General features: G+C 49.6%; 3 protein-coding genes across 3 annotated transcripts; 1 reads left to right on the top strand and 2 right to left on the bottom strand.

Moving 5' to 3' along the window:
• Positions 1-4,160: 4,160 nt before the first annotated feature.
• LOC128298807 (uncharacterized) lies at positions 4,161-9,371 on the bottom strand. Its single transcript, XM_053034593.1, has 6 exons — positions 8,875-9,371; positions 7,025-7,159; positions 6,265-6,954; positions 6,058-6,168; positions 4,360-4,713; positions 4,161-4,266 (listed from the first exon to the last, which is right to left on the bottom strand). The coding sequence occupies exons 1-6, from the start codon at positions 9,369-9,371 to the stop codon at positions 4,161-4,163; spliced, it is 1,893 nt and encodes a 630-aa protein (XP_052890553.1).
• Positions 9,372-15,061: 5,690 nt separating this feature from the next.
• LOC128298881 (uncharacterized) lies at positions 15,062-16,951 on the top strand. Its single transcript, XM_053034682.1, has one exon. The coding sequence runs from the start codon at positions 15,062-15,064 to the stop codon at positions 16,949-16,951; it is 1,890 nt and encodes a 629-aa protein (XP_052890642.1).
• Positions 16,952-17,741: 790 nt separating this feature from the next.
• On the bottom strand, positions 17,742-24,005 carry LOC128298803 (mucin-17-like). Its single transcript, XM_053034590.1, has 2 exons — positions 23,740-24,005; positions 17,742-19,950 (listed from the first exon to the last, which is right to left on the bottom strand). Exons 1-2 carry the CDS (start codon positions 24,003-24,005, stop codon positions 17,742-17,744), a joined length of 2,475 nt encoding a protein of 824 aa, XP_052890550.1.
• Between the last annotated feature and the right edge of the window lie 892 nt (positions 24,006-24,897).

The following is a 24,897-nucleotide window of genomic DNA, read 5'->3' as shown; positions in this document are numbered from 1 at the left end:
AAGTGATGAACCTGACGCACTCTTACGCTACTTTGCCAGGCGAAAGACACCTTGCTTATAGCATCACGTATCACGTGTTTGTGTGTGCCCGGGGAAGAGCGAGTGGGTCGGAAGGCTTTCTTTTAGCCTTTTTTTCGTAATGTCCACTCCATGTTGGTACCGTGCGGGTAGAGCCTCTCATTTCGGTTCAAATTTCGCAGACAAGGCGGTGACCCACAAATCGTACGGAAGGGGTGTGTTAGGGAGGGGGAGAGGGGGATGGGGGGAGTGAAGTTGCTAGGGAAGATCTTGCAGACAATCCACAATGATAACACCTTATCCAGATGTGTAAATCTGCCCAAAAGCACGGGGACCCATATAACTAGATCAATTTCACGTTCGGAGCGAACGAAAGACTGCAACGGTGGTGAAAACAACGAACCTTTTTTTTCGGCCAAAGTTGACAAATGCTCGCCGGTGTAGAGTGGATTAAATATTCATCAATTGCAAATTGGTTTGCGTTATCAAAATGGCACCACTTAACCGGTGAAGTCGGATTCAATTAATTCATATCGAGAAAATTGCCATTTATAAGATGGCAAAGGTAGCAAAAAGAGAGCAAAAATCAAACATTTTATCCCGTTCGTAGCAGTATATTTCCGAACAACGGTATGAAAGTAATTTCTAAAATGCATATAATTTACATTCTTTTATTGCTCATAAGATGCGACGTAAAACTGTTCAAAGTCCAAACTCGTCCATTCGCCCGTCGCGAACTCCTCGCTACGGGTGTAAAAGTGCAGCAAATTAATCACTGTTGAACCGAAATTCCCGATTCAGCTCACACTCGAAGATCTGCCTTTTAAATGTACTTTCCCAAAACGAGGGATAGCGTGGAATAAGGAGTCGAGCGGCGCAGGGAGAGAGAGAGAGAGAGAGAGAGAGAGAGGGAAGGGAACCGTGCATACGTCGTCCCCGGAGTGTCTGGCCGGGTTAAAGATTTTAACTTTCCCCTTTCGGCAGTTGTTTCCCCTGTTTTACCACGGACCACCGCATCTTTAAAGTGCCATTTCACAAATAACCTCCCTCTTTGCGAACAGTCTCCCAAAACCGCGCCTATTGCGCCATCATCTCGTTGTGCATTTGAATATTGGAGACACAAACACTACCAATAGACACACACACAGGCACACACTCAGGCACAGTTAGGAAGCAAATGACCGTAATCTGCATCCGATACACGAACGTGTTCGATCAGATCGAGTTTGTTTTTGGCCTCTGTCCGCACGATTCGATGCCGTAATTATTCACTTTGTGAATCGGTTCGATGGGCCGGCCAATTCGACCCGTTCGGTATTCTCGGCGTTCCGGCTGTTTCCGGTCGGTATTATTTCACTTTCACAATCGGAGGGGGTTTTTTCTTCGTGCCGAGCTATTTTTGCCGCCGATGAATGTAATAGTGGCAGCAGGGAGTGGATGACAAAAAAACGGCGACGAAACAAAACAACCTTACTCCCACACTCGATTATGCGAGTTCCTTACAAAGAACAGCAACAATTGCACCGATGGGAACCATCGCGGAGGGGTATGATGAAATGGCCACGTGGTTTTGAACGGGTAACGCAACATTGCTATAAAATAGTAACTTCTGTCGCTGGAGATAGTCACTTTATAGCTCGCCTTTTCGCCATCCATTGCTGTACACTAATACTATACATTACAGAAGATAGTCACTTTATGGCACGCTCTTTATAGCATTTTATGGCAACATCCATTAATAATGTGTACTAACTACTACTACAACTAAACCATTCGTTTATCCTAAAACATACTTTATCTTGGCCACCAAAACACACGCTCACACACGCACACACTTGTTAATCACGGGACTACTATTGGTTGTACTAAATATTGTTTTCCGCGCAATATAGGTGTAGAGTATTTTTCACTGGTACAAAAATAACACTATTTTGTTTCGGGTAACACTGCTCGTTTAATGCTTCGGTTCGGTTGGTGGTCAAACAGTTTCCTTTTCAAACAACTTGCTGCAGCAACTAAAAACTGTTGCGGTTTGCTGCTTTCGGGAGTCGGATATCCGTTCGAAAGGTTCGATCGCATCCGGACCGGAATTCCCGTCTGTGAAGGAACGCAGGGAGTCGTTTCCTTGTGATTAGTTAGTTTTTGTTTGTTAGTGTGGCCACTGGCTGTGGGTTTCGTCGTGCGTCGCGTTCAGCGCTCAGATTGATACTGATTCATGGTGGATCCCGGTGCCAACCGTACCCAACGAACCAGCCAGCCAATGTTCCACGCCGGCTCGCCGAGTTCGGAGTGGGGAGATTGTACGCTTTGCTTGCCAAGTCCACCCTTCACTCCACCCGGCTGCTGAAGGGAAATTAAAAGTCTCAAAATCTCAACACGAAACCGAAACTCGCCTCCTTCTGCTCGCACCACCACCAACCGGGTGAGATTGAATAACGTAATAGCGCTGGAAGTGCATCTTTGCGAGGCGAATGAAAGGATTGCATCTCCGCTCGTTGAAGTCGATGGTGGAGTTCGTCGCCGGGGCTGGTGGGATGTGATCGTGGATCACCCCAGAAACTACACACCACCACCTTCCAACAGGCACGGGAGGGAAAGGGAAGCTGTGCGTTTTGTCTCGAGTGTTTGTTGGCCCAAAACGATCCAAGTGGGACCGGGAGGGGTGTCCGCGGGTAGGAGAAAGCGCCGTGAAGGTGGTACACGGCACCACAGATGAAAGCCTTTCCATTTGCTCACATGTGTGTGGCGATGCGATCGAGTGGTGCGCGAGCGCGAAAGAAAGTTGCCATTTTGCTGCCATCGAAATCGGTCTCTCCTCCCAACGCCCTCCTCCCGCTCTAGACGCCCCTTACTCCTCCAGCGGGCACGATTCGAACGGGACGAAAGATTGCGTTGAAAGTAAAGCGAGGAAACTGCCATTTCCGTACACGCGCATGTGCTCTATTGCTCTTTCACATCGGTGCGGTGTGTCATGTGTGTTTGTGCTGTGCTGTGCGCTTCCGTTCCGACCATTGCGATGGCCAGCGATGTTTGCGGAGGTTTGGGACACGGCCCCAATCTTCTTTTCCTCTCCGCCGCAATTTGAGCGCATCCCTTGAACGAAACCACCTGATCGAATTATGCAACGTGCGGCATTGTAATGCAAAGTGCGCGCTGTCGATAACGATCGATGTTGCGCGTTCGGTCGTGCCTTTCCGGGGTGATTTTTTGGGGCTGCTGGTGCAATCGAACGCGTGACGCGGAGTGACGGATGACGAAGTGCGCACTTGTTCCCATCCCACGCTCCACTCCAATACGTTTTCGAGCCGTTTCATAATGATGGGTTTTTTTTTCTTGCCGACCCGAAGCATCTGCTTCTGGGATATTATCGCCCAGTCCGGAAGTCGTACGCGGCGGCGTGAAACAACCGAAACCAAATCACACTCCTAATCGGCGTGGCACCCGTTCGGAGTGGATGTTTTGTTTCCATATTTGTTAGCGCTTGGCCCTAATTTATAAATCATTTCCAGCCCAAAACGGTTGGACGAGCTAAGCCGCGATTTCACGTAGTAATTATGGGTGATGAGCACCCGGGACGCGAGCGAAAAAGGTGCCCTTCGGACCGAAGATGAATGTTATAAATCTTCATAAAAATCAGTACGAACAAAAGCTTCGGCCCGAAAAAGGGGGATCGTTATCGATTAACAAAATGTCTAATTAATTATTTATTGCCGCTTGTTGCCTCTGTTTATGCTGATGATGAATGTGTTTAAACAGTTGGTGAATCATTTTTACGGCATCTCCCTTTGGAATTTATTAAAATGAAAGCATCTTATTATTTAAAAAACGAAGAAAACAATCAATCTCGCCGCCAATAAAACAAGCAGTGTCATGCGCATTAAGATGACCCCTGTCGCATGCTGGTCCGGTGGTCACAAATTCTTGTACAAGATAAACAACAATTAATTTCTCCATCTATCCGTTTGTTTTTATTGCGTTGCGGTTGCACTTTACCGTACCCGGTCCGTTTCGAAGATGCACTTTATCGACTTTCGCTTTGTTAAAAAGATGCCCGAGGCTACGTGAGGTTATGCGTGCGTGGTTTGCTGGCTGTTGGTTTTATTGCACCTTCGTTGCGCCATCTCCGCCATCGTGCCCGGTCGTCAAGTGTCCTGATCGCAGGTGCGCTGCAACCGATCGCAATCACCTTTCCGTATGATGCGGAAGATCTCCTCCAGCCCGAGCCGTCCCGTCCATTCCGATGGGGTCCTGCAAGGAAAGTGTCCGACAGTGAAAGTGATGAATGCGATGAGTAAAGCCGGGAATACCGGAATACCACACGCGGTACCCTCCGCTACGTACTCGCTGACAATTTTCCACAGCATCTTGTGGACCGCGTCCGTACCCGTGCCGGACATTCCTTGGCGGGCGAGCTGGCAGAGCAGCTTCCAGTCGCAGCCCAGCAACTTGCCGGTGTCCATTAAACGGTTCATGCCCTCGACGTCGTCTGCGGCCGAACCGGACCGGACCGTGTCGCGCTGCTCGAGCGCATTCAGCTTACGGAGCAGTTTGACCAGTGCCACCGGATCCGCACCGAGGCCACGCTGGGCTAGAACGAATCGTGGCACATCCTGTCCGAGGCTGCGCTGACGTATTCCCGTACCGGCCAAACCAGCCCCACTGACGGGGGTCGGTGTCTGCAGTTGTATCGGTGGTCTAATAAATGAAATTAAACAACGACAACTGTATCATATCCGTTTGTAATAAAATACATCTTATTAGGAGGATATGATACCGATTCCGGTCGAACAAAAGACTGTGTTAACGAGCAAATTGCTGCTTACTTCGTGGTCGAATACGTAACGTGGATGGTATGCTACAGTTGACATTCTTTGGTTCAAATCTCACCCATATGCGCGTGGCCTTTTTTCTGATAAGACCAGATTGGGGGAGCTTAAGGAAACTTTTTCACTTGGAGCAGGCTGTCATCACACACTTAGTATAGTTAGTAGTGGTTGGTGTAAAATCCTCTTGCACTTTTTCCCTTTTTAACCATGACCGCGTCACAAATTGCGATTGGACACACACAAAGGGGGGGATCGTGGGATCCGTGGCCCTCGAACATTTTTCAACCCTCGGCAGTTAACTGCATCCCACACAGAGCAGGTGTATTGGTGTGTGTGTGCGCGGGTCGGCTCGGTATAGGTGAAATTTTCACGCGCCATTGCATTGTGAAGCGCATCGGCAGCCAACGCGTCGTCAAACGTCATCGTGGCCCCCCCATGTGTGCGCGCTCGCTCATTCGCGGTTCATTCATCTTTCATAACTGATGTAACATGCCAAAGGCGCAGGCCACGATGACGAAGAAATTCAACGGCCACGGCCAGAGGGAAAGAAAAAAAGGAGGAAAAAAGCGAAAATCTCAACCAGTAGTGATGCAAAAAACAACACCAGTGGAACGGGAAAGGGGAACAGTGTGTGGAGAGTAGGAGCAGCAGCAGCAGCAGCAAAGGGGGCCCTCTGGAAACACGTTTTCACTTTCGTCGAACAAAACCGTCCGTTGCTGTACTAGCCCGCGGCACGAAAGACGCGCTCTCTAGAGACACACCGGGTATGTGCGAGCGCGCGCGCACGAATGTGTGGATAAGAGCGACGTTAAAGTAGGCTGGTGATATCTTCTAGCCATTTTCGCGGCCTGTTGCTGCTTGCTGCCCGCTTTGCTTCGCATTGTTTCCACAATTTTCACCTTTCTTCTTTCGCGCACCACGACGCACTACATAATCTCGTTCGGTGAATTCGCCGCTGGTGCTGTACGCAGCTCATTTGCTGCTCATCTCGGCGGCGGCGAGAGCAGCTGGTTGGAAAAGAAGGCGCTGGGGTGGGAGGGAGGCGAAATTACGCCAGAAAGTTGGCGAAAATTGGCTGGAGCCCATTTTTCAGTGCCGGCAAATAATTGCTGCAGTGCCAAAAGAGGCAAAAAAACGCGACAATGCCTGCGCACATTACGGCATCGGATGCGAAAGGTTTAAAGCACTGCTTAGGGGGAGTGGCGGTACTTACTGCGTGGCGTTCGGGTTGATGTAAACGACCTGTGGCGTGAGGGCCGATATTAGCAACCCGATCGGAATGGCTGCACTCAGAACGTGAATGATTTTCTTCCACGGTGAAACGCTGTGCCGGCGGCGAGCGGAGATAATTAGTTTGACATTTGCACTATCGTGAACCACCGAAAGGTGGCTCAGGTTGGCTCAGGTACGGCTCACTTACCCTTTCAGATGTGCATCCTCTTTACCGACGAGCTTTACATCCGTTAGACTGCCAATTGCATTGTTTGTTTCACCGCTTTCTGTACTAACGCCACTAGCGCTGTTGCTGCTGCTAACGCTACTGCTATTGCTTACTGTCACGGGATCAACGCTAAAAGCGCCCTCTGCCGGAGTGCGATCGAACGAGTAAGGGTGATTCTTGGATGGAGTTGGAAAAACGTACTGATGCCGCCCGAAATGGTGTTCCTCCAATGAGCCGGACGAAGAAAATGGCGTTTCGCCCCCTTTTGGCCGTTGGCTCTTGGTGACTTCAGTGGATTCGTTCTCCTCCTCCGGGATCCATTTCCACTTACCCTTGGGCGAAGGGAACTGAGGTGTTCCTTCCTGGGGGAATTTTATTTGCACATTCTGCTGGTGCTGGTGCCGCAGCGTGGGTGTCGTCCAGGTGTATTTGTGGTCCCATTTTCCCGGCTCCTCCGATGACGCACCACCAGATGGAGCTTTAATGTACCCATTCCCCGACAGTCCCATGCCACCTGCATACCACCGTGAGTCACCATCCGAAAGCCCGGTAGGGTAGGATGCATCTACTGTGCCGGTGGTTGCACTTCCCGGTGCCGTGTTTTCCTCGTTGAAAAATGGTATCACCTCAGGCGATGGGACAAATTCCTTGGTAAATTGACCCTCGGAACTGAGGAAAATTGCAAAATTGTTATCTTATGATTGATTTAGTTCACGAAAGGACCGTCTGGGCAACCTACCTCCCGTTGGTAATATTTCGGCGTGGTGCAGCATTTGCATAAAGTTGTCGCTTCCGGTAGCCGGATATCTGGTGCTGAACCGACCGATCGTTCACGATCGTGGCAGTGCCTCGGCCTGGGTACAGATGACCATTTCTGCATTGCAAACGTTAACAGTGGGAGGGGGTGGGAGCAAAAAAAGCATTAATTTCTTATTCCAATCAGCATCACCCGCTAACATCCAACATTTTTGCATTCCAACACGCTTTGCCAACGCCAACAGTGCGGCGGCGTTGTTAGGCGAGGATCCCATTCCTGGAATGAAAACATCTCAACCGAGCAGAAAATTCCTGGCTCGTGGGTTGTATAAAAGCATGAAAATGTTACGAAAACGCCCGAGGTGTGATTTTTTATAACGCGGGCTTTATTTGCCGTGCCCGTTGGCTCAACCAGCAAATCTGTGGTGCGGTTAGACAGTGGTCTATGATGAGTTGAATTAGTAATAGAGAAATACAACTTGTTTTTTTTTATATACGTACAGTTAGTATGTTCGAAAAAGTCGGAATATGTTTCAATTTAGTTCCTTGAAGTTTAAAGTTTCTGGAATATCTGGTAAAACATTCAAGTCGATGGACTACCAACTAATTAAGTTATAGTCCTGTGAACCGATAGACTTGAAGTTTTCATTGGGTAATTTACGAACCCTTGCTGTACGCTTCTAATTCTTAATAGATTTTTCATAAGTTTATAATCAAATAGTTTTTGTTTTAGAACAGTCCGTTTGAAAGCTTGCTGCAAACGTCAATTTCTCTTTACGCTTGCATGTACAACCTTTCAAATCAACCTATTTATTTATGAAGTCATGACCAAAATTCAAAACTAAACTTTTTTTGCAATGGTATTTAATAATGCCCTTATTTATCACAAGCATTTTATCAGAAAATGAAGTTAAACAAAAATACTTATTATAAAATTATTAAAATACTTTAGTATATACCGAGCTTTGCAAGATTTTCCTCTTTTGAAACATTTTTATGATGTTTTCGATAAAAAAAAAAACAAATCACTATTAAGTGACACACCACAGCCTCAGCAGCTCACCCAACTACTGCGATAACAGTGAAAGTGTATCACTTTCTTTAAGGCCCCAACTTGATGATGTCTTTCTTTTGGTTGCCTGCCAGCTCTTCTCCATCGTTAACCACTGTTTCTGGCTGTGGCTGTTACCGCTCCAGCTCACAAAACAACACGTACACACGCGATACACGCAATCCATTTAACACCGCATGCGTATTGTACCTCTTCGCGGGTGCGGGATCTTCCGCGATCATACCATCACGGATCGCTCGCTGGGTGGCGAACCGCTCTCGAGCCCAATGTTTTTTTTTGTTTTGTTTTTCGCAAACCAACATCATCCTTTCGCGACTTACACGTTCACGCGTGTGCTGGTCGATTGAAACATCGAGCGCGTGGAGGTATTGTCTCGAAACGGAAAGAAAATAACATTTACAAATTGAGGGATCACACAAAAAAATAACACCAAAACCATCACACACACACACACTTCTCGCCAACCGGGGGAAGATGAATTTCCGAACGGCATCTTGGTAAGCATCTTGTGTGAGTGTATTCTTTTTTTGTCCGCCAACCGGAGGATTTGTGTGATGAAATAATAAACGAATCGAGCCCGTGTTAGATCCGCGTATTAATGCGCGATTTTTTCCTCCCTCCCTACCCCAGTTCAACCCACCCCTATTTTCCACTTCCACCCGCTTGTTCCGCTTCACACACTTGAACCCGTGCGATGTCCATTGTGTTGTGCATTGCTTGCGTGAAATCAAAACGACACGGGCGGCACTTTGCATACGTACGCTGCACGGAAGGACGACAACCCGGTGGCCGGTGGCGTTTGGGAGGTTGCCGGAGCTACCGGGGAGGGCGGCGGCGGGGAGGGTGACGACGGCGAGAAGGAAGTTATGCCAGCGATTGCAACAACTTCCGTCGTTAATGGCGATGACGTTTGGCCGTGCACTGCGCTCGCACCGGAATGCTGCTTATGATTGCTGGGAAATGCGGTGAAATTATTTGCAACCAGCAGCTCTCCATCGGCGGTGCTGGTGGTGGTTTGTTCACCGTGCTGGAAATGGTGGTGCGGTGGCGCAGCGGCCGGTAGGTCATTTACATTGCGTTCATTAACCATCGGTGCGGTTGCATTGGTATGCGGAATGCTCGCGTTTACGCGCAGATGTGCACCGATCGGGCCCTCGTTGACATCCTCGTGCACTTCGATGGTTCGCACGAAAGGGACGAATAGCCCGACGCACACCAGCACTGTCACCGCCGATTGGAACGTTACCGGACAGCACATGGTTAGAACATTGCACGGAAAACGCGAAGGAAAATAAAACTGTAAACACTGGACACTGGAGCGGTTAGGGTATGTTCGTGTGTCTTCCAACTTTAACTGTCACTGTGCGATTAAGGGCATCGCTGTACGCTGCCTGTGATTTTATAAAGCATAAACCAAGATGATACCCTTCAGTAAGCAAAAACAGTAGCATGAATAGTGTGTGGAGCATTAACCGCATCCCATCCAAAAAGGCATATGGCAGCATTATGTCGCATCGCGGTTGGTTTGAATTATTGGACCTTCATCCCATTGAAAGCGACACGCTGCCAGGACGATTCACACCGCGGCTATTGTTTTGTGCGCTTTGCTGCAATTGCATCATTGTTCCATTGCGATCCATTGCAGATCAACGCCTAGCAAATGTGTCGCACCATACGTAACGTGCGTACAGAAGGGGGAAAAACAAACAATCCGCCGTGCCGGTGAATTTGAATGGGGAAAAGGATTTATGTTGGTGCATATTCCGCGATGCATAACTTTGGACCCTTTAGGAGCGAGCGTGAGCCATTAGCGTTATTTTTGACATAATTTCCTTGAAGTTCCGAACCGGTCCGCTCCGGCGACGGCGAAAGATACGTGGACTACAGCTGATAGTTCCATCTCGCATTTACGCTTTGTTAGCAAAGTGGTGCATTTTCTTCGTGGAAAGTAATCTCATTACTTGGGTAAAGGCGATGCACGCGCCCTAATGAGTACCTTTCAACACCCGGCGAAGGCGTCCATCGTGTGGTAGGTCATTGGCAAATGCCTCAAATCGACACACTCAAAACCTTTGGTTTGAGTGCGAGCCCAACCAATCGACATCGGCGGTGCGATCGCCCCGAAGATCCTAAAACGGTCGGTTCCTGCGCCGGCCAACGAGCGTGCGCGGCCTGGCGGTTTGTTGACTTTGGCGGGCGACCCTGCAGCAAAATTGTTTCCGGCGAATCGGTTAACCATCCACCGTGTACCATATTTCTCACGCATATTTCGTCCGATAATTATTTCACCCCCCGGGTCCTCCGAACGATCTCCCTCCCCAACGATTACGCCGGGGGTGTTTCGTTTCGTAATAGGTAATCGGGCGCGTTAGGACCTTTCCACCTTCTTTACCGTTTTACCGGGGTTGTAAAAGTAGTAACACGTCCACTTTTCCGGTTCTATTGATTACTTTCGTGTTGAGTCGTCAGCGATTGAGTGAAAGTTACGCGGAATGTTTTCTTTTTGTTTGTATCTTTTGTGTCTTTTTTTTCATTTCTCACCCCGCCAGCGGCTCTTCTCCACTGCACCCCACATAAACACACACGTGTCTGATTGTTTATTGCTCTCGCGAGGTGTTCGATTAGGGTTCGATTGCAGATACTTACGGCATCGTTTTACACTGGATGAGCATCGGTCGAAGGGATGGTCATGATGATTTATTCGATACTCTGTTCGCGTGGCACAACCACAGCGGCGGATCAAACGGTAGGCGAAGTAGGCGGTCGCCTAGGGCCTCGCCGTGTTTGGGGCCCCAAACAATTTGTGCCGATTGTGCGATTTTTAGAAATTTAACAGCAGAGTTAATCTATAGCACAAAATCTAATTAAAAAGGTACAAAAATGATCGAAAATATCCTTGGTATATCGAAAATATCGTTGGATTTTATATATCCTTGGTTATATAAAACATTTGTTTCTATTTGATTAGCTATATCGGCCCGGTTACACGGCTACGCAAGAGAAGTATGCAGTGTACTCAAACTCCTTCTTCTTGTATTCTATTCTATCTTATGTATTCTATTTCTTGAACGGGATTTTTTCATCTGTTCGTAAATGATCCTACCGTTAGATGCTAGAATAGAACCCGTGCTTGTTTTTACTTCCGCAATATTCGCCAGCAATTGCCATTGCGATACTCGTGGTGTGGTATTGTTTTCTCTCACTGATTGAACCGTGAAAATGTCCAGCCTGCGTGCTTTGGAACAGTATTGTGGTAGAGTATTGTGTTTAGTATTTCGATTGTCACAATTTCTTAAAGTTGATGTTATAACCGACACAATCTGTCAGTGTACTATGACGTATGAATGTAGTGTATAGAATATGAATGAAATCATATTGCAATCATTAGAACTATCTTTTTCGTTTGATATTTGATACCTCATGATTCTTAGAATACCATTTCTGTCTTTCTTGATTATTACTTATTCGAAGCTGGATGATAGGTTCAGCTTATGTCCACCCATCCCAAACTGTCCAAATACTTTATCATATCCCCGTGTAGAATACTGTTCAAACTGTTCATTGTTGTAATCTCGGTAACAACGTTGTTAGACTGAAATTGTTCTAAAATTTCCAATTCTAAATCCATACGGTTGAAGATCATCACCGCGAAATCGTTCATCTAAATAAAAAAAGGACATGAAAAAAGATACTTGAAGAAATCAAGTATGCATTGATATAAAAACAATGTATTCAGTGTAAACGGTAACGATGTAAACCTCCAGTTTTCGAATGTATAGTACCAGGAGAGCATCCACGGAAGAGGTAGCTCCTGGTACTGCGCCGTAAGGTATGCAATGTTTATACACTACCTTTGCAACCAACTTGCAATGCAATGCGCCGTTAGGTATGCAATGTTTAAACACTAACTTTCCATACAAACCAGCTGTTTTGGGATTTCCGATACCAGGAGAGCATGTCTCTCAAGAGGTAACCCTCAGACACTCAGGCACTCATGAGTGCCGGTCACTCATGAGTGCCGGTCACTCATGAGTGCCGGTCACTCATGAGTGTCGGTCACTCATGAGTGACTGGCACTCATGAGTGACTGAGTGACTGAGTGCCTGAGTGTCTGAGGGTTACCTCTTGAGAGACATGCTCTCCTGGTATCGGAAATTTCAAAACAGCTTGTTTGTATGGAATGTTAGTGTTTAAACATTGCATACCTAACGGCGCATTGCATTGCAAGTTGGTTGCAAAGGTAGTGTATAAACATTGCATACCTTACGGCGCAGTACCAGGAGCTATCTCGTCCGTGGATGCTTTCCTGGTATCGGAAATCGAACCAGACCATCGAGGTCAGCGGTGGATTAAATGGTAGGCGGAGTAAGAAGGGGCCTTCTTACCGCGCTTTTTGCCTTGTCGCATTTCAAGCCCCCTCAATGTCGCCCTTCCCTCTTGCATCGTTTTTATAATTAGAGGCCCCAACTATTCCGCCCTGGGCCTCCAAGGGGATTGATCCTCCACTGCACAACCATCAATGGCGCACTGTGCGGTGGTTTGTTTTAGAGATAAAAACGAAAGGAGGCATGTTTGTTCAATTCTTAGCATCTGAAGGATTTGTTTTCCTTCACAGTAAAAGTGATAAATTTCGTGATAGCTATTAAGAGTTTTACCAAATGAAGCAAGTTTGAAAAAATATTGTAAATGACATGGAAAATACACTTGGAAATACCATTGGATTTTTTTCAATTTGTCGCAGTAAATATCAAGAATAACAAGAAACATCAACAGGTGCAGGGCCACGAGAGTTGACGAAATGCTGACAAATTTGTCAAGCGACAAAATCAGCTTGTCAACTGCGAAAAACCACCATACCGTTGCCGCGCACACAATTGTACTCTTTGATAAAGTAAATTGACAAGAATATCCAGTTGATCATTTTTTGTGTAAATATGAAGAGATTTGAGGAATAATGATAAATTATAAGTTATAGTTCATTCAAAAATCAAGCTAATATGAACATATTGCCTTAATGCCATGCAAGCGGTGCAAAATTTTGTCAGCATATTGTCAGGATTTTGTAAACTTTTTATCGTGAATTTTCTACAAAATGAAGTTTTACAAAAACTCCGTTGTGACAAATTTGTCAGCATTTTGTCAGCTCATGAGCTTCTGCAATGTTCCCCCTAGATGGCGCTGCAAGGCTACGATACAAAAGCTTTGGTGTGTGTCTCGAATCGATGCTTCAGCAATACATTGCATACATTTAGGAGAAAAAGTATGAGCAACACAATTCATTTAAAATTTGATGGTTCATTTTATTGCTGTCTGTTAAATCACGTGCAATACTACAAACAATTAATAGAGTCACTTTATTTCTTTTGAATTGTTTTTAACGGTTTGACGAATTCAAATACGATTCCTGCTTTTAACCTTTTATTTTTGTTGTTTAACAAACTTTTCCTACAATTTTTTAAATGAACTTGAAATGCGGTGTGCATTGGATTAAATCAAGATCACGTGTAATTTTCAATTAGATCGCAAGCATGCATAATTGTACGTCGCTCTATGGCACACACACACAAACACCATAGCAATATTGGAAGATCAGTGAAAGCATAACAGTATCCGCCCACACGCTATTTACACTGTCTTCGGAAAGGAGATTAATGAATTGTTGGGTAAATATTGTCACCATTAAGATCAGCGTTCCGTGACCGTGAACGATTTGACGCACGACGCAGGTATGGAGCAAACCCCTGCAACGCCAGCAACAACCGACACAGTTCCTGAGCGCGAAAAGCGAATGGCAGCAGCATAATTTTTCACGCCTCGAAATAAAAAGTGAGAGCAAGTGCAAATGCGCAATTGTGTTGTTGATAATTTTATCAACCTTCGTGGTTTGCTGGATCGAAAGAAAATGTGTTGTTGTTATGTTTCGCGAGTGGTTCTGAAAGTTCTGGAAGAGGATTTTCATTCGGGCCAAATAAAGACCGAACGAACTGGTTGCGGCTTCTGCACGATCATCGCAGGGAGCACCGTTAACACGCTACGCCTACTATGCACTTGGAGTTGGCGCCCTGAGGTCAACGAATGCTCCCATTTCTAAGCAAGACCGGCTAGATCACTCTGAAACGGTCCTTACGGGCATAGGCAAAAGGGCCTCAGCGCGTGGTCCGGGGCATGCAAGTTCTGTTTATACCCAATACTTTCACCTTTACCGGTACGCCGTGTACGCCCTTTTGCGTTTGGTGAGCGAAAGGTTTGAAATTAGTTCTCTCCCGTCTTCCGATCCTCCCGGGTCGCGAGTTCTTTCTCCGTTGCCACTGCGTAACGCGAGCTTTCTTTTTCTTTTCCTTTCAACGCCTTTGTCGTCGTGGTGGGCCGTGTCGGCGCCTTAAGCAAGTCATGCGCGGTCACCAAACATCCTACATCAACGCTCCAACAACACATGCCGCCACCCTCGGGGCGGGTTTTGTTCGATGCAATTTTCTTCCCTTCCATCCTTTTGCCCTGGCCAGTGCCGTCGTGGCGTCGACGGAACACACGGTGGGTGAGAGAAATGGCACCAGCAGCAATCTCGGAGACTCGCGGTGCTCGGGGATGATGCTCGGCGCTTCAATGTTGTGGCGGTGCTCGTTCCAGCCAGCTGAGCTCAAGTCGTTTTTCCCGCGGTTTGTGGCGAACTGAAGCGTGCGGCCCAAGAAAGTCAACTATATTAGTAGGACAACCAGTCTCCACCACTTCAGTCGTCTGGGCGTGATGTGCGAGTATTGATTAGACGCGAGCTTACGACAAACCAGCGCCAGAACGCGCGTCTTTGGTGTTCACAGTGTGTACAGGCTCTCGAGGGGTTGGAGTGATTTGTGGCGTGTATTAGGAGCGGTTCTGTCGGTCCGTGGAGAACACAAAGAACACGAGGTTTGTGTGTGCGTGAGAACGAAGTGAAGCGGTTAAGCCATCGAAATGGGTGGCCGGTTTTGCTGTGGCTGGTGGTGCAGCGTGCTCTGGACGTGCTCGTTAGGCTTTGCGTGGCTTCAGGCAGAAACGATACATTTTACCAACTCGCCCAAGCTGATCATGGCGTCGAAGAACTTTACCACGTACGAAATAGAAGTTCCCGGCTCGAAACCAATCACCATCATCGAGGCGACCGATCCGTACGATCGTGGATCGAGCGTTGGACGACCGTTGAACACTTTTCCCAAGGAAGTGCAGATACCCGGCGGTCCAACGACAAGCTTCCGGACGAGCACCGGACTAAGCGTTAGCAGACCCACCCAGGAGGATCAAGGCGTCGAGCAGTCGACCGGCTCCCGAAAAACGCTCTACTCACCGGAGCTGTTGAACAAGTTCCTCAAGGAGTACTCCGAAAAGCTGCGCAACGCTGATTCCGCCACGAGAAAGCGCCTGAACGAGATCACGATGATCAACAACAGCATTAACCGAAACCAGAACGAGTTGCCGGGAGGGGCGGACAGTGGGGATGAGAATCAGTACCGAAACAAACATCCACACCTGGATGCTATTCAGGCCGAGAGTCAAAACGACACCCGCGAACGGTTGCCGGAAGATGAGCCGAAAACGGAGGACGAGTTCGTGTTTAACGACACACACGAGCGGCACGTGATGAGCGGTGCGGGAGCGACGAGCAATAAGCGGTGGTACCAGGAGGCAGGATTGGGAGGCTACCAGACGCCGACCCAACAAACCAGCCACAAAAACCACCCGTGGAACATTAAGGATGGTTGGGTGAGCCTGGAGGCGGTGCCGTGGTCGGAAAGTAAGGTATCAAAGTGGCACGCCAGCGGATCGGTGTCGGAGTTGAACAAAAACACAGCCGGGAAGGTTACGGTGAGCATGCAGCACGCGTTGGACAAGTACTGGAACTCGGGTGCGGTAGCAAGTGAGGAAACTCCCAAGTACAAACCCGTTGCTACGTCGGGATCTATCGGTTCGTCGAGCTACTACAACGGGGAAGCGGATGATGACTACGGGTATGGATCGTACCACAGCGACAACAGGTCACCGGTGAACCGGTTACCAAGCTCCTCCGTAACTCCTACCGAGTCCCTCTACAACCGAAGACGTCCCATTGCAACGCTCTACAACGATCGTCCGGATCCGGACCGAAGCAGACCATCAGCTCCGCCGCAGCCACAGATTGATAGCTGGTACGATCAGCAGCTACATGCGAGCAATCCGTACGACTCGATGAAGGCTTACCACGATCAGGGACCCAATACCTCGCCGAGCACTCCCAATCGCGACATCATAACCGATGGTCGTCCGGCAAATTTTCCCAAATCTCCTCAAGATCGTCCCGGACAGGGAGGATACAGCGACGACAGTAGTCCGCAGAATGAACGAGCGCGGCCAGTGTCTTATCCCGATCGTGGCAATGGCGAATGGGTCTTGATCTCCACCACCAAGGGCTACCAATATCCCAAGCGACGTCACGGACAGCGAGCGATCACGTTCTCGCCCGCCACATCCACCAGCCATCAGACGGTCAAGTTGACGGTGTTGCCCATGAAGAACGCAATCGATATGACCACTTCGCACAACGGCCTGATCGAGGTGTCCTCCTCGACGCAAACGGTGGAGGATGCGGTCAAGCAGCAGAAGAGCAAACGCAAGGGTCAGTATCCCGGGTCGACAGCGAGCGGACACGTGGGGCCGAAGAAGAAAAAACATTCCTCGACGGTGGCGTCAGCTTCGGGCCAAACCTTCTCACTGATGCGTCGCGATGCGTCCCAGGACAGCTCGGCCGTACTGGCGGCAGTCGGGGCGGGTATGGTACCGGCCACCATGGCCATCCTGGCACCGATGGTTCTCGGTCGAAAGAAAAAGTAATTTGTAACTCAAAATGACTACCTTTTATGTATTCGCCACAGTAACTACAGCAAAAAAAACGCACGCACTCACACACGCAAAAACCATTACTCAGTAAGAGGCGAGATAAATTATTTATTTCTGTAGTACGTAAACATAATATAAAAAATAGTTTTGGAAGGGATTTGATCTCGTGTACGAACGGACGGTTCCCCCATTCGCAAACGTTGCTATATGTACTATTGTTTTACTCGTTCACTGTTTTATAGTATATATTATCGCGTTCAAACCATCCTTTCGCTTGCGGACGGACTGTAAATAAATGCGTAAAACACACACACACACGCGCGCGCATACAAACATACCCTTTCTTGAGTGTGGTGTGTTTGTTTTAAATTTGTTTCGGATCTTCATCTTCCCCGTGCCGTTCCACAACTTCTCCGAAAACCCCCACATCCCTCCCCCCCGGGGAAGGACGACGAACGACACGAAACCCACAAATCCTTTCGATAAAATCACGCAACGAACATGTCTGTAGACGCAGACGGTGTTGCGCGAGAGTTGATAAATAAATATAAAAGTTCCGGCCACGGCCGCGGATTACTCTGCGTGTGTGTGTGTGCTTCCCAGTGTGAGCCATACCATAACGTAACGGCTTGATGGTTCGGTGCTACAAGATCAGAAGAGAGCTCTCGGCGATATGCGACGTCCGGAGGTGGCCGTGTCGAGAATCCTATCCTCAATCCCATAGCAAGGTTCAGAACCTACGGGTGTATGTGTGGGTGTGTCTTGTGCTGATGGTGTCTCCCTGCTAATGTCTACCGTGACGCGTGGCTTCCGTCGAGTTGGTGTGGCTGTGGTGCTGCTGGAATCGATCATGAACTCCGTTAAGGTATCGCTGAAAGTCCATGGTGACATGCTGGAGGAAATGGATACCCATTGCCACCTTCCGTTCGACCGTGTTTCGGATAAAGTCACCCCAAGTATATTGGAGAGTGTCGGTTGTCGTCTCCGTAGCTCCCGATTCCGTCGTTGTCTCAGTGTCTCCCTCCGGGAAGCTCATTTCAGTCGCTTCTCCCGTGTGACTTGACTGTGCGGACGTGTCTTTTGGGCGATCTTCGTCCACATCGATCTCATTCTCCAGCTCAATATCCTCGTCCGATTCCACTGCACGACGCTTTCTTCGTGGGCCGTGTTCTGGTACCGCGGCGGAATTGATCATGTCCAGCATGCTGTCCGAGTAGCTGGTTCCGACGACATAGTGCGCATGATGCTCGGGACTGTGCTCCGCGGAATACGCCTCCGGATGGGGCATCATCTCGTGCTCGGTTTCCACAATTGGATCTGCAGCAGAGTTGGAGGCGACTGTAGTCGACGGACTGACCGTGCTGCTAGCTAGCGTTGGGAGAGAGGACGAGCTGTACACTGGGGCCGGTTGCCGTGTGGGCGTTTCGACCGAAACGGTACGCATCGGGTAGTACGGCGTCGGTGGTGTGTTGTAGAAGAACTCGTTCTGAGACTTTGCCTGGCCCTGGACCTGCCCTGCCTGTCCCTGGGCCGGCCGGTTGACGTTCGTGTACATCGTTTCTGGGGCACTCGGACCACCGGTTCCACCATACGCCCGATTGCGATACGTAATGTGTGGATACTTGTTGGCAGAATAAGGCTGCACATGGTAGTACTGATGTCCAGTTCGCACCGGCTGTACCTGCGTTCGCCGACGTACGGCATTGTTCCGGTAGTAGGACCGATCCGGCATACCCGCAATCAGCTTCCCAAAGACATCTTCCTCATTCTGTCCATCCTGTCCGGCATACTCCTCGTAGTTGGAGTAGTAAAGATCATCCTTCCGATCGTCCGATCGACGCAACGCACCCAGAGGACTACCGAGGAAGTACGAAGCCAATCCGGCGGCCATTACCAAACCCACCAACCCGACACCGACCGTGGGCATCACCTCACGGGACAAATAGTTGATGATCTGCGTCGAGACGGGTTTGTTCTTGTTCGCCGGCTTCTTATCACTTGCCACACCGTCCTTCACTTCCGGTTTGCGAGTTTTCTTGTTGGCCGGCTTCTTCTTCGTACCGCCCGGTGCCTTGGAGGTGGGCTTTCGTGTCGGTTTCTTCGCAATCTTGCCACCGTTCGCTGGCGGTGCCGTTTTCGAGGGCGAACGATCTTCGGGCAGATCAAACTGAGCATCCTTCGGTTCCAGTATGAGGAAGGTGGATGACTCCATCGAACTGTCATCGGTGACGGGAGCTGACAGGTCGTTAGCCACCGTGGAGGCACTCTGCTCCGTGATAACCATCTCGGGAGTGGTCGTTGGAGTGGAGGTAGTTGTGGTTGGCTTGGGAGTCGTAGTGGTCGTCGTGGTGGTTGTTGTTGTGGGTGTGTTGGCTAACGGCTTCTTAACCTTCTTCACAATCACCGGCTTCAGAGTCGTCGAGACAATCTTCTGCTTGGGCAGTGGTTTGTTCAGTTTTTCCTTCTTTTCGTCCGGATTGACGGTGGATGTGGATGCGGTTGTTCGGGCCGGACGAGGTGTGGTCGATGGGATTAGACGTCGAGTGGTCGGTTGGAAGCGTTTCGTAGCGGTGGTCGGTTTCGCTGTCGTCGTTGTCGTCGTCGTGGTGATCACCTTTCTTGTCGTGCTGGTCGACTCGCTCTTCATCTCGGTGGAATCGCTGCCCGATAGGAGGACCCAGGTGGAGAGACCCTCCTTCGGGGTGGTCGTCCGCAGTGGGACGCGCTCCGTGGCGCGGTGCAACTCATTCTGATACTCCTCGTCCGTCATCGGTTCCGCCACACCTGCGTGTCCTGAATAGCGATCAAAGAGGGTTAGCTGATCGTTAGCTTTCGCTTCGCCCGAGCCGAGAACCGTGCCCGGACGGGGCCGCTGGGCAGCTGCACCGGAAGCGGCACTCGCACCACCGGTTAATACTTTCGTGCTGGTGGACACCACGAAACCGGACGTGCCCATCTTCGTCTTCAGCAGCTCGGGACGCTTGAACGCGTGGCTGCAACGAGAAGAAGATAGATATATTTCTAGAACACTTTGTACGAGACGGCCGGTTTGCTGGGTGGGAAGAATTGGGGTGGCATTTATTGCGGTACTGCCGATTCAGACCGATTTTGTGTTCTTCCCTTCCGGGGTTCGTTTTTCCCCACCTTTCTTGCGCTACATTCTAAACATGCAGAACGATGCTACGAGAAGAAAGCTACTGGAAACGTAATGAAGAAGGAGCTGCGAGGAGGTTTTTCATGCGGGAAATGGCGAGGAATACAGGTGAGGGATAAGAATATGGTGTGAACAGCCCAGACAGTCGGTTAACTCGGACTCGGACGCACTTTTTTTGTACAGCAAGAAACAACATGAGATGTTCGATAGGGTAAGCAGAAGAGCGTAATCATTTTATTGGTTTGTTAGTCACGGTACTTGGTTGGTTGTGGTTTTTGGTCACTATTTTAAGCAAATCTACAAACGATTCATCCGTTACGTGTTACGGTGTTGGCTGATTCGCCACATGCACATAAGTTCTTACAGTCTAGAGACGCCTACCGCGGGTGGGCCGGTCAGGCGGGAAGGTACGGGCAGAACTAGAAAACAAATTGGTACGCTACTAGCTAATGATTTACATGGTGTTTCGTTCACGCTTTGCCTCCTTCTTCGACGCTACACAACTAAACACTGAAATCCATCTCCTCTCCTGATGCGACTGAGCGGCTTGCCTGCGTGAGCTAACGGCTCCGCAGGCACGGTTCGATTTAAGATGCTACAATATTATCACGCTGTTCACCTTAATCTACGCTACATTCTTACCTTTTTTAAAAAATAAAATAAATACCATTACACTACGCAACTAAACTAGAATCAAATGCCCCGCGGGGGTGCTTGGGAGCTCATGGAGTGAACTATACATACACGGTACAAACCTTACAGACAAAAACGATACATGCAACAACATAAGACCGGGAGTCTGAAGCCAATCTTACACTCATCTCGCACTCGAAAATCTACCAATCTACACGCGGTGAAAGCGATACGAGGTGATCTTTCCAATCATTTTACGATCACCGCCAAACAGCGTGGTGTGCGGGAGTGTAGTAGGGTCTTAACATCCCGCGGTCCGTGTCTCGATTGTCAAACGCTTTCACGACGGTTCGCTATCGGCGAGCCGAATGCCGAAGCAGAAGCAATCAACTCAAATGCCGGACTAAATTACGATTATCATCGACACCACCATCATCATCACACGCGCGTTGGAGTGATGCTGAATTTACGTATTATATTGCACTCGGTGTTGCGACTCGGTAGCGATCTCCTCCACTCCGCCGACAGTGGCGTCGGGTAATAAATCTATTACAGATGCCTACGTCTCTGGTTTCGGTCGCGTTTCTTGCAAATGAATGCTACCCTTCATCTACAGTAGCTCGATTGAAATTACACTAATTATGTCTACAAACAAATAAAATGATTCCTTCCTTTGGAATTGCCTCACCCGGGCACATGGAATCGATCATGCGATCAGATACTGGGAGAAAGAGCGATACAGACATTTTTCGGGGCGAGACGAGACACACAAAGCATGTAGATGATGTACACGAGGCATGCAAAGAGGCGAGATAAAGTGCATTTAAACAGCATTTTGGCGAGCGCTTGAGATGAGATGCAGATGGAGATGAAGATGAGTGGTTTTAGAAATCGAGCGTCCGCTATCAACGCACCATGCAACAAGCGACATGCAAGTGGAATTAGTGTGTATGTTTTCGGGTTCGGACAAATGCTACGGCTACACTATCACGTCATTACGCGGGACACTAAAAGCTAAAGAGGTCATGCTATTCATGCTACGGTGGCGTCGGGTGTGATGGTGTTTGCTTTGTTTTTGGAAGGTTATTGACTATTTGGTGTGTATTATGTGTATGTGTGTTTGTGTGTGTGTTTTGTACCGAAAAGCGCGACAAGGAATGTTCTACTAAAAAACCCGGACCCGGAATATCCGAGACCAAAACCAGCGGTTCCGGTTTGGAACGCTTCGTGTGATCACGCCCGGGTACTACCGGACCGGACGGTGCTGCTGCTGTTGGTCGGTTTGTGCCGCCGGTACGGATCGGAGTGTTGGCGCATGCTTCGCCGATCGTTGTCCCAGCTGGCGGCCGGGCCCCAGCTGTGCGGGTCGTAATCCGTCCAGGAGGACGTGTGCACGGGCCGTCGTCCCGGACGGCCCGGCTTCCTTAGCCAGTGGTACGATACGGGCGGTTTCTTCTGCACCAGCACCGTCGTGGTGTAGTGCCGCACCGGCGTTGGGTAGTAGAACTTGTACATGTACATACCGGCTGCGACCGTGCCGATGATCATGGCCAACACTGGCAGGCTGGTCATGCCCAGCACGAACATGTTCATCGGTGTCATGGCGGACACCGCCGCCATCATACCGAGCAGAGCGTGCGACACATCCGGCAGCAATGAGGATGAACCGTGATCGTGCGACGGTTTGCCAGGCTTCGGCTTCACCTTGTTCTGGTTCGCTCCGATACCGTTCCCAATGGTGGCTGCCGGTTGTCCCGCGCTCCCAATGCGTACAGGTGGTCGAATGATGTTGCTCACAATGTTGCTGATCGGTGTGTTGAGAAAGTTGGACACGGGTGCGGGTATGGCGGCCGGGACTAAAGGTACGACCGGATTGGCAGCCAACGGAGCAGCCGCTGCGAGTGGCGCAGCGAAGGCGATATCACTCGCTACGGCCGCTGCCGGAACAGCTGCCGTCTGTGGTGCGGCGGACAGAGCACCCGCCGTCCCAACGGCAGCAGCTGCAACGGCTGCACCGGGCAACACACCGGCCGTTCCTGGACCGAGCTTCGTCAACTCTCCCTGCTTCGTTGGACTCGGGTTGACTTCATTGATCGCGATCTGTATATCATTACAGCCCTGTTTGCCACTCATCGAAATGCTGATCTCATTGCACTCCGACACCGTGTCCGTTACTGCCTCACCCTTCAAGTTACCCGCCTCATCGTACGGGTTCGCATCTTCCACCTCGTCATAAGGATCTTCGTATGGATTCCAACCACCTGCCGCTACACCCTGCTCACCGGAGTACACAGCATCCGGACGGTCCGGATCACCCTGCGGGAGTGCTGTCACCTTCACGGGACCGGCCGTCGGAGTCGGCTTGATCGTGATCTTGATCTTGTTCTTCTTTTTGTGCTTTTTGTTCTTGTTCTTCGTGTCGGAGGAACTCAACGGAATTAGTTGATCGTTCACTATCGGCCCGGGACCCTGTTGGTACACCTCCTCCGAAGGGGTGTGGAAGTTCGTCGACAACACTTCCGGTGAACCGAATCCGCCGTAAAACTGCTGCTCCACCGCACTGGCTGCCGGTGTAGTCACGCCGAAGTTGGAATAGATCTGACTCGAGGGCCGCAGAAGGTTGACGGCCGGAGTTCCGTAATCCACATTTAACACGTCCGACGTTTTGTCCGACCATTTGGTAATGATTTTGTGAATGATCGGCTTGCGCTTCTGACCAATTTCCACCTCCAACGGGGCGGCCGGGTACTGCGTCTTTACCGGATAGACGTACGTTTTCTCTGGCGGGTCCCAGTTGGGCAGTGGCGGATAGCCCATACCGGACACCCCGAGCGACACGGAACGGAGCGTGTTCTGTTCCTCGGATCCGGCCGTGTCTACCGGCACCGGTGCTGCCACCGGCAACGGAGACTGGCCTTGCAGATTGGCCAGATTTTTTAGTAGAAATTCCTTGATTAAGCTATCACTAGAGAGACCATCGTTAGTAGTTTGGTACCTTGGTTGGTGCGTGGACGTGCTGGCGACGAAGCTGGTGCTACTGTCGGTGGCGGTGGGTTCCGCGATGCCGGTGGTTGACTGCTGCTGCTCGGTACTGCTCTGGACCGCACTGTCCTGTGGCAGGCTGCTGGACTCCACGCTCTCTTCCACTATCTCCAGCGGATTGCTGCGTCGTCGTAGATAGATCGGTTCCACCAAGTTGGGCCGAGCCAGGGCCGGGCCGACTAGCAGCAAGGCCAGTGCGTATGCAGCGATAAACTTCATTATCTATTGGGGAGAAAGACAGAAGTAAGAACAAGCTTATTAAACTGAAAGTTTCTCACTTGCTCTGCGCATTGCATACAAACAGGCGCTTTGCCAGAACTGGCACTTATAGAATTCGCATTCCGTTATACATAAAAGGAGCGCTTCAAGCGAACAATCGCTGAATCATTCAACCCACTTCATAACGGGAGGAAATAAACCCATCAACATGGCACCATCGATCAATAAACAGTTGCACGGCTGACGAATTTCAACACGTCATAAGAACCGTTCACTGCGAGTGTCCGCGATCGCATAACGGGGTACGGGGCTGAATCGAATTATGTCACCTACTTCCGCCCGTCTCGCGGCCACATACCATAAAGGACATTCAACCGCTTCGTTCCAGCGCGCAACAGCCGTACTTCAACTAACCCAAGTTGCCCCCAAGTGCCCGGTACGGTAACCTCGTTTCGGAAAGAATGTGCTAACCATTCGGCAGCACGATTTACCGAAATAGAGGCTCTCCAGCAGGAAGACCTGGGGCGTCCAGAGAGTCACCCCATTCCGCCCCAAAAACGGCGAGTGGAAAAGGAGGCCTCCAGGCCTCCTTTTGTTTGTTTTGCACAACAATGGCCCCGCGGGGAGGGACTGGTACCAGCCATCCCTAAAGAGCGATAAACACTGCTTCATTGGTGAAGGTATTGAAGCGGTACGATGAGGCACCCATACACACGATCGTTCCCATATGCACCGTTAAATATTGGGAAGGAAGGTGAACGCGGATCTGACCTAAATCTTCCGGGGTCTGTGTACAACCCGAACCCGGACGGAATTCTGCGCCGATTGTGGCCGTAGCAATCGTTGGGTATACATAGCGTCAACTGTACTACTTGCCGTCTTCGTAAGCACC

The sequence above is a fragment of the Anopheles moucheti genome, chromosome 2 (assembly GCF_943734755.1).
Source record: "Anopheles moucheti chromosome 2, idAnoMoucSN_F20_07, whole genome shotgun sequence".
In the NCBI taxonomy this organism is placed as follows: domain Eukaryota; kingdom Metazoa; phylum Arthropoda; class Insecta; order Diptera; family Culicidae; genus Anopheles; species Anopheles moucheti.
Note: the sequence above shows the minus strand (reverse complement) of the source record. Positions and strands in the feature narration are given on the sequence as shown.

Excerpts from the sequence above, each read along its gene's own strand:
- LOC128298881 (XM_053034682.1), top strand. The coding sequence starts at position 15,062 with ATGGGTGGCCGGTTTTGCTGTGGCTGGTGGTGCAGCGTGCTCTGGACG.
- LOC128298803 (XM_053034590.1), bottom strand. The coding sequence starts at position 24,005 with ATGAAGTTTATCGCTGCATACGCACTGGCCTTGCTGCTAGTCGGCCCG. Across the intron at positions 19,951-23,739 it reads ACGTCCACGCACCAACCAAG|CCACGCGTTCAAGCGTCCCG; the intron begins GTACCAAACTAC and ends TTCTCGTTGCAG.
- LOC128298807 (XM_053034593.1), bottom strand. The coding sequence starts at position 9,371 with ATGTGCTGTCCGGTAACGTTCCAATCGGCGGTGACAGTGCTGGTGTGC. Across the intron at positions 7,160-8,874 it reads TTGTCGTCCTTCCGTGCAGC|AAATGGTCATCTGTACCCAG; the intron begins GTACGTATGCAA and ends TTTGCAATGCAG. Across the intron at positions 6,169-6,264 it reads GAGGATGCACATCTGAAAGG|CGTTTCACCGTGGAAGAAAA; the intron begins GTAAGTGAGCCG and ends CCGCCGGCACAG.